Below are 15,428 nucleotides of genomic sequence, written 5' to 3'. Positions count from 1 at the left end.
TTATTTGTACAAAAGTGTTAACATTGAAAAAACATGACATATACGTGAACATAACAAACAAGTTGTACTTTTTATATGTCAGGGCCCTATGCTGCATTGCATTTGCAAAAGACCAAATTAGCCAAGAGTCTGTCAGTCATTTGTGCACGATGGGGGCGTAGTATGATGCCACCATGGCTGAAAACTCGCTCCACTGGAGCACTGGAGGCAGGCACTGCCAAGACTCTCATGGCCACTCGGAACAGTGAAGGAAGAGTCTTCATGTTCAATGCCCAGAACAAAAGGGGGGGGGGGAGTTTTTTTGGGTTGGTGCACTACTTGTAAGTGTATCTTGTGTTTTTTATGTTGATTTAATAAAAAAAAAAAAAAAAAAAAAAAAAAAATATATATATATATTTCTTGTGCGGCCCGATACCAATCGATCCACGGACCAGTACCGGGCCGCGGCCCGGTGGTTGGGGACCACTGAGGTAAACAACCAACAGTATGTCAGAAAGCTAGCTAAAACGGTACACATATTCATAATATAGTATACATTTTAACTGACCTTTATTTGACTATTTTTGTCTTTTTTTAGGTGGCTAAAATACGCGGTGCTGCTGACCGCCGTCTAACGTTACGTGTGATATATTGACGAACGTAACCCTGCTTAAAAAAATCACTGAACAAAAAGTATGAATAAGGTAGTGAACTGCAACAGATTCCCGTGTTTGCAATAACGTTATAACGTTAGCAGTGAGTTTACAGCCTCACTGATTTAACTACACAGCAAATAAAAGTCACGTTACTTAGCCAATAAACGTTATCTTACATTCAAAACTTACCCTTCTTTGTGCAGCTTCAAATGCCGGACGAAGTTGGAAGTTGTTGCCTCTCCATCAGTCATTTTCGAACCGCATGTGTTGCATACTGCAAACCGTTTTGTTGACCACCTCGTAATTTTTATACCCAAACGAAATTATTTTAGGTATCATTTTTTGTTCACTGGCGTGTGGTTTGGACATGTCTTCTTCGTTGGTTGTCCTGCAATTTGATTGGATGAATGCTGTGTGATGAAAACAAAGTAGATGTAATTTGATTGGCTGTTGTACTGAGAGCACACCAGCTGACACACGCAACGCTGATAGACAAGTACACAATGAAAAATACGGAGCGCTCCCGAATAACTTTTTCATCTTTGGGTTTTGGGGAAAGTAGCAAGTCATGTCAAGTCATGTCAATTCAAAAGGCTCAAGTCCAAGTGAAGTCACAAGTCATTGATGTTAAAGTCTAAGTCGAGTTGCAAGTCTTTTTACATTTTGTCGAGTCGAGTCTAAAGTCATCAAATTCATGACTCGAGTCTGACTCGAGTCCAAGTCATGTGACTCGAGTCCACACCTCTGTTGGTATGTCAGACTTAGCTTTGTCGTGGTTTAACTCTTATCTTACTGACAGGATGCAATGCGTCTCCCATAATAATGTGACCTCGGACTATGTTAAGGTAACGTGCGGAGTTCCTCAGGGTTCGGTTCTTGGCCCTGCACTCTTTAGTATTTACATGCTGCCGCTAGGCGACATCATACGCAAATACGGTGTTAGCTTTCATTGTTATGCTGATGACAGCCAACTCTACATGCCCCTAAAGCTGACCAACACGCCGGATTGTAGTCAGCTGGAGGCGTGTCTTAATGAAATTAAACAATGGATGTCCGCTAACTTCTTGCAACTCAACGCCAAGAAAACAGAAATGCTGATTATCGGTCCTGCTAAACACCGACATTTATTTAATAATACCACCTTAACATTTGACAACCAAACAATTACACAAGGCGAATCAGTAAAGAATCTGGGTATTATTTTCGACCCAACTCTCTCCTTTGAGTCACACATTAAGAGTGTTACTAAAACGGCCTTCTTTCATCTCCGTAATATCGCTAAAATTCGTTCTATTTTATCCACTAGCGACGCTGAGATCATTATTCATGCGTTCGTTACGTCTCGTCTCGACTACTGTAACGTATTATTTTCGGGTCTCCCTATGTCTAGCATTAAAAGACTACAATTGGTACAAAATGCGGCTGCTAGACTTTTGACAAGAACAAGAAAGTTTGATCATATTACGCCTATACTGGCTCACCTGCACTGGCTTCCTGTGCACTTAAGATGTGACTTTAAGGTTTTACTACTTACGTATAAAATACTACACGGTCTAGCTCCGTCCTATCTTGTCGATTGCATTGTACCATATGTCCCGGCAAGAAATCTGCGTTCAAAGAACTCCGGCTTATTAGTGATTCCCAGAGCCCAAAAAAAGTCTGCGGGCCATAGAGCGTTTTCTATTCGGGCTCCAGTACTATGGAATGCCCTCCCGGTAACAATTAGAGATGCTACCTCAGTAGAAACATTTAAGTCCCATCTTAAAACTCATTTGTATACTCTAGCCTTTAAATAGCCCCCCTGTTAGACCAGTTGATCTGCCGTTTCTTTTCTTTTCTCCTCTGCTCCCCTATTCCTTGTGGAGGGGGGGGGGGCACAGGTCCGGTGGCCATGGATGAAGTGCTGGCTGTCCAGAGTCGGGACCCGGGGTGGACCGCTCGCCTGTGCATCGACTGGGAACATCTCTGCGCTGCTGACCCGTCTCCGCTCGGGATGGTGTCCTGCTGGCCCCACTATGGACTGGACTCTTACTATTATGTTGGATCCACTATGGACTGGACTCTCACAATATTATGTCAGACCCACTCGACATCCATTGCTTTCGGTCTCCCCTAGAGGGGGGGGGGTTACCCACATATGCGGTCCTCTCCAAGGTTTCTCATAGTCATTCACATCGACGTCCCACTGGGGTGAGTTTTTCCTTGCCCTTATGTGGGCTTTGTACCGAGGATGTCGTTGTGGCTTGTGCAGCCCTTTGAGACACTTGTGATTTAGGGCTATATAAATAAACATTGATTGATTGATTGAGTAATAAGCAGATCGAGCTACAGTATACTGAAACACTAAGCATTAGGCCCTTTTCCACCACAGGAAAGTTCCTGTGGTGAAAACACGGGGGTAACTTTATTTACCCGGATGAGTGGTAAAGTTACCACTCATCCGTCGTTTCAGAAACTTATATTTTTGAACCTGAAACACGGGGGTAACTTTATTAACCCGGATGAGTGGTAAAGTTACCCCCGTGTTTTCACCAAAAATGACCTGGGTACATTTAGTTCTTCAGGAATCTTTCGGAGATCCTCCGAGCTAGGTGGGAGATTCCAAAGCTACCCTGAACATTTTCGGGGGCGGGCTGTCTTGTCGAACGCTGATTGGTTGAACACAGTTAGGGTCGTTCCTGAATTTTTTTTCAAAGGCATGACTGCCAATGTGGAGTATGTGAGGACAACTTGTTTATTTCTTATTTCTTGTGTGTTTTTATTACAACAAACTTGACAATGGAGAGAAAGAAGAACAAAAGGAGCTTTTGGGGTGCTGAAGAACGCTGATCAGTGGAACTATTTTGCAGTGTTTTTACTCAACCGAAGTGTTAAAACTCTATGCTGGTTTATGTTGTTTATTATTTTTACAAACCCTATTTCGATACGCAAAACTAGGAGAAGTGGACAGACTCTTTTAAACGTATTTACGGAGGATTATGAAGACGTCCTCGAAGCAACGACCTCAGCTGCTTACTACTCTGACTTTGTTGGATAAATGTGTAATAAAGGCAGCAGCACACAAGTGGAACAAAGGTAAATAGCATTAATTATTAACTATTTACTTTATTACATGTTGTAAAAGTAGTCAGTGACACTCCATTTGTGTTCTTATTAGCCTCCACCCGAGTAAACACATTGCTAATGCAAACAAGTTAACACTAAACCCGGTCGGTGTGAGATAAACTCTGACATTTATTATCTATATAATGTTATTTACAGCTGAAATGGACCAGAAGGAATCACCTGACCTTCATGAATTCATCATATTTACAAAGAGGACGACTTTCAGACGTTGCGGACAAAAGACTGACTTTTTATAAACAATTCAGTATTTTTTTTTTTTAAATCATATCGTTTTGTAAATTATTACTTTGTATTTAATTTATTGCTATTTCCTTCAAAAACAACTAGTACTAATTGTGACAGACTTTATGAACGCCAAGAAAGACTCACTCACTGCAATGAAGAAGCAGCCAGTCTGCGCCAGTTCAAACGGTCCTGGCTCTGGAGTCGACAGGTCCGTCCATGTCTTGACGTTGTCTGACCAGGATTTCCGTGGTCTTCCTTGCTTCCTTCCACCCTCTAGTGACAAAGACTACTTTGGGACAAAAGATGATCCAGAATCTTATACTTTTGAGAATGAATATAAGGAGGATGACTCTGAGCTACAAGTTTTAGAAGCTGAGTGATAAGCAGATCCAGCTCTAGTGAAACACTAAGCCTTACATAGCACTATTGATAAGTGCTAAACAAGAAATACAAAATATAAACAATCACTTACTGGACAATGTCTGCTCTCACTGGGATGCCGACTGATGGGATGTATTTATCTTTCAGGCAAGACTTGTGTTCCCCCGTAAAAATGTGTCATATTTACTCCTGTAAAAAAAAGGTAGGGGCAAACGTGCATCTTGTCGCATCATCCTTGCGACGTATAATTAAATTCTACATTTGACCAACTTCTGGGCTTATGGCAACAAAGTGTGACCATTTTGGAATAAAGCAGTAACATAACAAAATTGAAGCGCTGCAAACACTTTTCGGATGCACTCTACTTTTAGTTACCCTGCAGATAGATTTAAGTGAAGTACCTCAGTTAAAAAAATGACATTTATTAAAAGTGTACTTGTTGGGGTTCCGTAACCCCCGCCCCTCCGTGCGTCATTCAGTGCAAAAATACTGGAGTGAAATTGTGGTGATAAACAGCCTGATTTATTTTAAATCTAGTCATTGTTCATTGTACTGTTGTTTTTCTTTTACCATATGGATGGTTTTATTTTTATACAAAACATGAATAAAACATTCAAATGTCACAGCATGTGACATCATAGAAGCTCCTTTGAAAAAATTGCGAGAAAGGAAGTGACAAAGTTTTTTTTGCATGCGTGGGCCGATGGTGTGTCCCAGTAACGATTTTATAGGAACAAGGAACATGCCCATGCCGTGGAAGGAGAGGATCCTTTTGAAAGGGAATTGCACTTTTTAAAATGTATTTTGTCTACATTTCACAATCTTTATGAGACAAAAACACGTGCTTTTTTGTTTTTTGTTAACTCGTAAATAAACATGAATAAAAGTGTGCTTACAATGGAGTCAATGGGAGGTCCTCTCTTCTGCCCAAAAGCCACCAACAATACTCCATTTACGTTTTGTGACCTAATATTAACCAAGTATTAGTGATATTGGTATTATAAGCGCTAACACAGACTAACTATTTCTAGAGAGCTTACTTCCTTATGCTGCTATGTTGACATCACCAACTAGTGAGCTGCTTCCTCGCCTTACTCATGAAAGTTTATTCTAGATTATAAATCATGCCTATCACCTGGATAGTAAAAGGATGAGGACATAATCCAAGCGGTTGGTACACTTTGACAGCCAAGTTAGACCAAAAAGATGTTTGGTTCCACCCCCTTTTTTCTTCGCAAGGATTACGGTCATCCTTCATATAAACGGGAATATATGAACATCCTATCAGTCGGCATCCCAGTGGGGGCAGACATTGTACAGTAAGTGATGTTTTATTATGTTTGTTGGCTCTCATGAAGTCTGAAGTGAGTAGTAATCAGTGATGTTGTCGAAGGAAACGGCGACCGTCGTGATGCATTTTTGAAATGAATGCTTACAATGTACATTTGTAAATATGACATGTTATTGGAAATGTGCCTGTTACTACATAACATACAGGTAAAAGCCAGTAAATTAGAATATTTTGAAAAACTTGATTTATTTCAGTAATTGCATTCAAAAGGTGTAACTTGTACATTATATTTATTCATTGCACACAGACTGATGCATTCAAATGTTTATTTCATTTAATTTTGATGATTTGAAGTGGCAACAAATGAAAATCCAAAATTCCGTGTGTCACAAAATTAGAATATTACTTAAGGTTAATACAAAAAAGGGATTTTTAGAAATGTTGGCCAACTGAAAAGTATGAAAATGAAAAATATGAGCATGTACAATACTCAATACTTGGTTGGAGCTCCTTTTGCCTCAATTACTGCGTTAATGCGGCGTGGCATGGAGTCCATGAGTTTCTGGCACTGCTCAGGTGTTATGAGAGCCCAGGTTGCTCTGATAGTGGCCTTCAACTCTTCTGCGTTTTTGGGTCTGGCATTCTGCATCTTCCTTTTCACAATACCCCACAGATTTTCTATGGGGCTAAGGTCAGGGGAGTTGGCGGGCCAATTTAGAACAGAAATACCATGGTCCGTAAACCAGGTATGGGTAGATTTTGCGCTGTGTGCAGGCGCCAAGTCCTGTTGGAACTTGAAATCTCCATCTCCATAGAGCAGGTCAGCAGCAGGAAGCATGAAGTGCTCTAAAACTTGCTGGTAGACGACTGCGTTGACCCTGGATCTCAGGAAACAGAGTGGACCGACACCAGCAGATGACATGGCACCCCAAACCATCACTGATGGTGGAAACTTTACACTAGACTTCAGGCAACGTGGATCCTGTGCCTCTCCTGTCTTCCTCCAGACTCTGGGACCTCGATTTCCAAAGGAAATGCAAAATTTGCATGGTTGGGTGATGGTTTGGGGTGCCATGTCATCTGCTGGTGTCGGTCCACTCTGTTTCCTGAGATCCAGGGTCAACGCAGCCGTCTACCAGCAAGTTTTAGAGCACTTCATGCTTCCTGCTGCTGACCTGCTCTATGGAGATGGAGATTTCAAGTTCCAACAGGACTTGGCGCCTGCACACAGCGCAAAATCTACCCGTGCCTGGTTTACGGACCATGGTATTTCTGTTCTAAATTGGCCCGCCAACTCCCCTGACCTTAGCCCCATAGAAAATCTGTGGGGTATTGTGAAAAGGAAGATGCAGAATGCCAGACCCAAAAACGCAGAAGAGTTGAAGGCCACTATCAGAGCAACCTGGGCTCTCATAACACCTGAGCAGTGCCAGAAACTCATCGACTCCATGCCACGCCGCATTAACGCAGTAATTGAGACAAAAGGAGCTCCAACCAAGTATTGAGTATTGTGCATGCTCATATTTTTCATTTTCATACTTTTCAGTTGGCCAACATTTCTAAAAATCCCTTTTTTGTATTAGCCTTAAGTAATATTCAAATTTTGTGACACACGGAATTTTGGATTTTCATTTGTTGCCACTTCAAATCATCAAAATTAAATGAAATAAACATTTTGAATGCATCAGTCTGTGTGCAATGAATAAATATAATGTACAAGTTACACCTTTTGAATGCAATTACTGAAATAAATCAAGTTTTTCAAAATATTCTAATTTACTGGCTTTTACCTGTATATACTTACAGTGTGTATATAAAACCTTGATGGAAGTGTTTGTTTTTAAAGCTCTTTATAGGCGCCATTTTAAGGAGACATTTCTTTACTAATTAGAACGCATAAAAAAAAAGAAAAACATGTGTTCTTGTCTTACATAAGGATTTATGAATGATAGGCAACATTCCAAAAAAAAGAGCAGTTCCCCTTTAAGCCCTAACCAACGTGATTTTTTAATGGTCGGGCCTTCCCCAGTCACAGCTAATACTCTGTACATAATCATATATCACTCTTCAGGAAATGTAGGATGACTCGTTCTTTTATCGAACTTGAATGACACGACATAGTTTTAATTCAACAGCATAATTGGTGTACTGTACTTTATCTCCAGGACTCCACCGCCCCATTCTCCCTGCTTGTGATCAAGATTCAACCTTTGGTACGTATGAACGGTGCCAGACAGAAGTGCAAGCTAAAATGTTATGACCCTCGCTTGGAGTGACAATGACTTCTTTTCCATTCACAATAACACACAAAGTCTCTTTATAGTCAGTTACAACCACCATCATACATTGACACAGGTGTACAGTCATTAACGTTGGCATCTTTTCTTTTCACGTTCCTCGAAGTGAAATTAATTATATTTATATAGCGCTTTTCTCTAGTGACTCAAAGCACTTTTACAAAGTGAAACCCAATATCTAAGTTCCATTTAAACCAGTGTGGGTGGCACTGGGAGCAGGTGGGTAAAGTGTCTTGCCCAAGGACACAACGGCAGTGACTAGGATGGCGGAAGCGGGGATCAAACCTGGAACCCTCAAGTTGCTGGCACGGTCACTCTACCAACCGAGCTATACCGCCCCACAAAAATTTAAATTGGCCTTTCATGATGAAAAAAATAACACTTTTGTAGGACATGTAAATGTTACAAGCAAATGAACAACAGTTGCAGTATTTTATACACCAGCAATGATATTACAATTGTTATCAAAATATATTTCATTTACGGCTGCTGTTCTCATGAGCACACTTGTGATTGTTAATCTGGTACTTATAAAAGAATCTTTCATTGCACACATTGCAACTGAACACTTTCTCACCAGTGTGTCTTCTCATGTGTACTACAAGTGCTGTTCGCTCACAAAAGCTTTTGCTGCAGATTACACAAGAATATGTGTTTTCTCCGGTGTGTATTCTCATGTGTCTTTTCAAATGTTGAGAACGTACAAAACCTGCACCACAGACTGAACATGGAAACGGTTTCTCTCCAGTGTGTATTCTTGTGTGTATTTTAAAATCGGCCTTCTGATAGAAAGTTTTGCCACAAATTGAGCACACAAATGGTTTTTCTCCTGTGTGTGTTTTCGTGTGTCTTTTCAGACTACAACGATGATTAAACGTTTTGTCGCACTGAGAGCATTTGAAGTATGTGTGGTCAGTGTGATATGTCATGTCAGCTTTAGGGTCTTCATCATCAGTGTCAGGAGCGTTGGATGTTGGGTCGTACCTATCTGACAGTGGAGCTAAGAGATTGTCTGCCTGTGATCCTCCATCAGCTTCTGTTGTCATGTGTTGTGTTGAGCTGCTGCTTGAAGGCTGCACCTCTAGCTTCTCCTTATGTTCATCTTTGTCTCCATCATCTTCATTTTTCACAGTGACACTAATCTCTGGGAACTTCTCCAGTTCCTCTGGGCTGTGAAGCTGGTCTTCTTCTTTAATGTGACAAGGTTGTGGCGGCTCCTGCTCCACCCTGGCGATGAACTCCTGCTGCTCAGGCGAAATATGTTCTTCATAAACGTCTGCAGGACATAAGAACAACCACAAATACGTGCTTTAGGTAAGTCAAGCTTTGCTCTGTCACACTCGTAAATAAACATGTGCTTACAATGGAATCAATGGGAGGTCCTCTATTTCGCCCAAAAGCCACCAACAATACTCCATTTACATTTTGTGACCTAATATTAACCAAGTATTAGTGATATTGTTATTGTAGGTGCTAACACAGACTAAGTATTTCTAGCGGTGCATTGTCACAGAGAGTTGACTTCCTTATGCTGCTATGTTGACATCACCAGCTAGTGAGCTGCTTCCTCGCCTTGGAGCTCATGAAAGTTTATTCTAGATTATAAATCATGCCAAAAAGATGTTTGGTTCCACCCCCTTTTTTCTTCGCGAGGATTATGAGTCATTCGTCATCTAAACAGGAATATATGAACATCCTATCAGACGGCATTCCAGTGAGAGCAGATATAGTATAGTAAGTGATGTTTTACTATGTTTGTTGGCTCTCATGAAGTCTGCAGTGAGTAGTAATCAGTGATGTTGTCGAAGGAAACAGCGACCGTTGTGATGCATTCTTGAAATGAATGCTTACAATGTACAACATTTGTAAATAATACATGTTATTGGAAATGTGCCTGTTACTACATAACATATATATAAAACCTTGATGGAAGTGTTTGTTTTTAAAGCTCTTTATAGGCTAGTAATCAGTGATGTTGTCGAGGGAAATAACGATCATTGTGATGTGTTTTTGAAATTAATGTGGCGCTGTATGCTTACAATGTACAAAATATGTACATTGTAAAATGAGGCATTTGGTCAGGTTGACCTGGTGTGCGTGCACCGTCTGTGCGCTCCATTTTCTATCTTTTTAGTCATGTTTTTTTTTCTTTCCCGTTTTTGCTCTCCCGATAGACAAGGCCATATTTAGTACGGAAAGGATGAATTGTTGGATGTTAGAAAGCAGTTTGGACATTATGCACACCCACAACTAGATTGTATTCCACTAGAGATTCAGCGGACTACCAAAGCCTCCATTATCCCCCATCTGAGGCGCTGGAGACATCGAAGACACCGTAAATAAAAGCTGGGTTGGAGGAAGGGCCTGCAGGCTTGGCTACAAGCTAAGACACACAAACCGGCATTTCCCAGGTTTTTTCTCGCCTCCGGTCACCATACTTTCCAACGCTCTCGATTTTTACGAATTTCAGTGCACCTCCCGAAAATCTCCCGGGGCAACCATTCTCCCGATTTTCACCCGCACAGCAATATTGAGGGCGTGCCGTGATGGCACTGCCTTTAGCGTCCTCTACAACCTGTCGTCGCGTCCGCTTTTTCACCATACAAACAGCGTGCCGGCCCGGTCACTTGTTGCATGCGGCTTCTACAGGCACACGTAAGTGACTGCAAGGCATACTTGATCAACAGCCATACAAGTCACACTGAGGGTGGCCGTATAAACAACTTTAACACTATTACAAATTATGCGCCACACTGTGAACCCACACCAAACAAGAATGACAAACACATTTCGGGAGAACATCCACACCGTAACACAACATAAACACAACAGAACAAATACCCAGAATCCCTTGCAGCCCTAACTCTTCCGGGCTACAATATACACCACCCCCCCACAATCTCCCGAATTCGGAGGTCTCAAGGTTGGCAAGTATGCCGGTCACTTGTCATTAGGTTGCACACAATTAGACAGAAAATCACCTGACCCCAATTAGCTGTGCAGGGACCATAAAGTAGCCTACTAAACTGCCCGTTTGAAAAGCATTATAACTAGCTCATTGGTCAAAAGTACATCAAACAGTCAAATGGAACCAATCACCCAAGGATAACCACTTTTCCCTCTTATAGTGTGGAGGAGTGTATCCATTCAGAAAATGATAACTATTTATTTCCGTGGGGAGGGGTTGAGTGAGTACTTATTGGCCATCCTTTGAAATAAGACCCATCCATCCATCCATCCATTTTCTACCGCTTAATCCCTTCGGGGTCGCGGGGGGCGCTGGAGCCTATCTCAGCTACAATCGGGCGGAAGGCGGGGTAGACCCATTCATTTGAAATAGGATAAATAATCGCACAAAATATGGGCATGTTATAGGTTCCCGACGTGTTGCTATGGGGCTAAGGTCAAGGGAGTTGGCGGGCCAATTTAGAACAGAAATACCATGGTCCGTAAACCAGGCACGGGTAGATTTTGCGCTGTGTGCAGGCGCCAAGTCCTGTTGGAACTTGAAATCTCCATCTCCATAGAGCAGGTCAGCAGCAGGAAGCATGAAGTGCTCTAAAACTTGCTGGTAGACGGCTGCGTTGACCCTGGATCTCAGGAAGCAGAGTGGACCGACACCAGCAGATGACATGGCACCCCAAACCATCACTGATGGTGGAAACTTTACACTAGACTTCAGGCAACGTGGATCCTGTGCCTCTCCTGTCTTCCTCCAGACTCTGGGACCTCGATTTCCAAAGGAAATGCAAAATTTGCATGGTTGGGTGATGGTTTGGGGTGCCATGTCATCTGCTGGTGTCGGTCCACTCTGTTTCCTGAGATCCAGGGTCAACGCAGCCGTCTACCAGCAAGTTTTAGAGCACTTCATGCTTCCTGCTGCTGACCTGCTCTATGGAGATGGAGATTTCAAGTTCCAACAGGACTTGGCGCCTGCACACAGCGCAAAATCTACCCGTGCCTGGTTTACGAACCATGGTATTTCTGTTCTAAATTGGCCCGCCAACTCCCCTGACCTTAGCCCCATAGAAAATCTGTGGGGTATTGTGAAAAGGAAGATGCAGAATGCCAGACCCAAAAACGCAGAAGAGTTGAAGGCCACTATCAGAGCAACCTGGGCTCTCATAACACCTGAGCAGTGCCAGAAACTCATCGACTCCATGCCACGCCGCATTAACGCAGTAATTGAGGCAAAAGGAGCTCCAACCAAGTATTGAGTATTGTACATGCTCATATTTTTCATTTTCATACTTTTCAGTTGGCCAACATTTCTAAAAATCCCTTTTTTGTATTAGCCTTAAGTAATATTCTAATTTTGTGACACACGGAATTTTGGATTTTCATTTGTTGCCACTTCAAATCATCAAAATTAAATGAAATAAACATTTGAATGCATCAGTCTGTGTGCAATGAATAAATATAATGTACAAGTTACACCTTTTGAATGCAATTGCTGAAATAAATCAGGTTTTTCAAAATATTCTAATTTACTGGCTTTTACCTGTATATATATACACACATTATATATATATATATATATATATATATATAACCAAGGGTCCCTGGTTCAATCCCCACCTAGTACCAACCTCGTCATGTCCGTTGTGTCCTGAGCAAGACACTTCACCCTTGCTCCTGATGGGTGCTGGTTAGCGCCTTGCATGGCAGCTCCCTCCATCAGTGTGTGAATGTGTGTGTGAATGGGTAAATGTGGAAGTAGTGTCAAAGCGCTTTGAGTACCTTGAAGGTAGAAAAGTGCTATACAAGTACAACCCATTTATCATTTATTTATTATTATATATATATATATATATATATATATATATATATACATATATATATATACATATATATATATATATATATATATATATATATATACACATTTTATATATATATATATATATATATATATATATACACATTATATATATATATATATATACATACACACACACACACACATCTTACCCATACATACATACATACATACACATTATACCCACACACACACACACACACACACACACACACACACACACACACACACACACACACACACACACACACACACACACACACACACACACACACACACACACACATATATATACACCAGTGACGTGCGGTCACTAGAGGCAGGTGAGGCAGGGCCTCACCTGCCATCATGGAAAGGAGAAAAATGTAAAAAGAAAAAAAATAATTAAATTGTTATATGTATCCAGTGATTATACTATAAAGTTATTTTCCATTTAACGTCACCAGTTTTAGATTATCTTTATTCAAAATCGCTGAATTTTCACATTTGCCGTTCAAATACTGAGAAGAGACGGTGCGGTGATCAGCAGCCAGTTGAGGCACGTCACTCAATTGTGCCTCAACATGGATTGCGCAATGACTCGGCTAACTGCTGGCCTGTTGTGCAGTGAGACCGTATTGCTATATGAATTATATTATACATTCCCATAGTTTAGTTAGCTGAGGTATATAATGTACAGTGTATTTTGTCAACAACTGTATGTGTGTAACGTATTTCTTGTGCTGAGCAATCATAAAACTGCTGCGAAGACGCACTGTGTGAGGCTTGCGTAATCCCGCCTGGTGCCTTAACCGGTTAAGGCACCTCCGCCGCAGACTGCACCCCCAGATGGGAGCGCCACACCAACCAAAGCCCACACCCAAACCCTCCACGTGCAAGACTGAATCCACCCAAAAAAAGTCACTTAACAAGAAGCCAAAAAGTGCAAAAACAACAATGCTCGCGCCGGAGGAGCCACGAACGACTGCAGGGACACAACATTAGGTACACCTGCAGACTGCAGCACAGATTTCATATTTCATTCATTCACAACTCCTCCAACACGAACACCACTGTTCCCGCACTTATAAGTAAAGGTAAGACCATAATAACGTTTTTTTTGTTAAATGTGCTTTTTTGTGTGCTACAGTTTGTATGTGTAAAGTTAAAGTTAAGTTAAAGTACCAATGATTGTCACACACACACTAGGTGTGGTGAAATTTGTCCTCTGCATTTGACCCATCCCCTTGTTCACCCCCTGGGATGTGAGGGGAGCAGTGGGCAGCAGCGGCGCCACGCCCGAGAATAGTTGTTGGTGATTTAACCCCCAATTCCAAGCCTTGATGCTGAGTGCCAAGCAGGGAAGAATGCTGGTATGAGCTTTTAAACATAACCCGTTAACTGCTGCCAATCAAATGGTGAATAAGATATTTTTTAGGGTTCATATGTTTGTAAATCTGACTGTGATGAAGTCAGTGCCTCACCAGTCATGAACCTCACCGCACGTCACTGATATACACACACACACACACACACACACACACACACACATATATACATATATATTCCTCGCGCAGTAATGAACTGAAAGAGCGCTCACTTGCCGCGCGCTCGCCAGACACTGCGGCGCAAGCGATGTCGCCGTATCGTTGGGAACATGCATTTTTAGACAATATGATTTGCCTGCGTGGCACGGAGACCCCGAAAGTAACAAGCGGTAGAAAATTGATTAGAAAAGACAGATTTAAAAATAATAATAATTTTTAAAAAATGCTAATGGGGGTCCTTCAGGCATTTGCAGGGCAGCTCATTACTTATTTATTAGGAATATTTAGCTCCCAAAGCTAATAGTAATAATAGTTCACTCAAACACGCAACTTCATTTGGCTTTCACCCATCTCTGGCTTCTTCGCAATCTTACCCCTAACGCACCACAGATGCCACACTGACCCCTAGTGGAGTTCTCTCGGAACTACATTATAAAATCCCTTTTTTTCCCACCGGCTACACTGTTATTGACCAAATATAAATGTAGTAAGAATGAAACAAACCTGCTCTCTGTAACACAACCTGATTGTTGAAAACAGCGTCGAGTAGTTGACGTTGTCGCTCGTTGTCCTCTTTTGTTCGAGAAAGTTCCTCCTCGAACTCTGCTATCGTTCTTTCTAACACTAGAAATATTTCATCGACAGCCACATTTAGTCGCTGATTCACCAAAGTCCGCAGCATTTGTGTCTTGCACATTTTCACGCAGCCACGACACTACACTCCCACGGAGCAATGAGCTGAAAACCCCCGGGTCTCTTTGTTGGCAGTTAACAAGCTAACCAAGCCTGAGAAGGTTCATTAGGTGGACTGAGACGCCTCCATCCTGACATTAACAATACAAATGTAGAGACCAATTACCCGGAAATTCCCGTTGCCGTTTAACTACTTCCGGTAACACACAGCTACTGCGTTACAGCGCATTACTGCCCTCTTTAGGTGTGGAGATGTCATTACCTCCTTGATCGATTCAAGTATGTGGTGAGAGAAGAGTTCTTGTCAATGGACCATAATCATTCAGTTCAAAGTAAAAGCGACATAAAAAATAGTACATTAGCACGAAATGCACTTTGTTCGTGCCAGTACAGTTTTAAAGTTATTATAAAAACATTTTCTGACTGCTGACATCA

The 15,428-nt window shown here is 41.6% G+C and overlaps 1 protein-coding gene across 1 annotated transcript; it reads right to left on the bottom strand.

Annotated features, from left to right (window-relative positions):
* Window positions 1–7,443: 7,443 nt before the first annotated feature.
* Window positions 7,444–15,178, bottom strand: LOC133576550 (uncharacterized). Its single transcript, XM_061929855.2, has 2 exons — window positions 14,805–15,178; window positions 7,444–9,231 (listed from the first exon to the last, which is right to left on the bottom strand). Exons 1-2 carry the CDS (start codon window positions 14,995–14,997, stop codon window positions 8,432–8,434), a joined length of 993 nt encoding a protein of 330 aa, XP_061785839.1. The 5' UTR covers window positions 14,998–15,178; the 3' UTR covers window positions 7,444–8,431.
* Between the last annotated feature and the right edge of the window lie 250 nt (window positions 15,179–15,428).

The sequence above is a fragment of the Nerophis lumbriciformis genome, linkage group LG34 (assembly GCF_033978685.3).
Source record: "Nerophis lumbriciformis linkage group LG34, RoL_Nlum_v2.1, whole genome shotgun sequence".
NCBI classification, from domain to species: Eukaryota; Metazoa; Chordata; class Actinopteri; order Syngnathiformes; family Syngnathidae; genus Nerophis; species Nerophis lumbriciformis.
This window is presented reverse-complemented; position numbering and strand designations above follow the sequence as displayed.

Coding starts and splice junctions, on each gene's coding strand:
- LOC133576550 (XM_061929855.2), bottom strand. CDS start 14,997: ATGTGCAAGACACAAATGCTGCGGACTTTGGTGAATCAGCGACTAAAT. Junction 9,232..14,804: donor GGTTGTGTTACAGAGAGCAG/GTTTGTTTCATT, acceptor TATGTCCTGCAG/ACGTTTATGAAGAACATATT.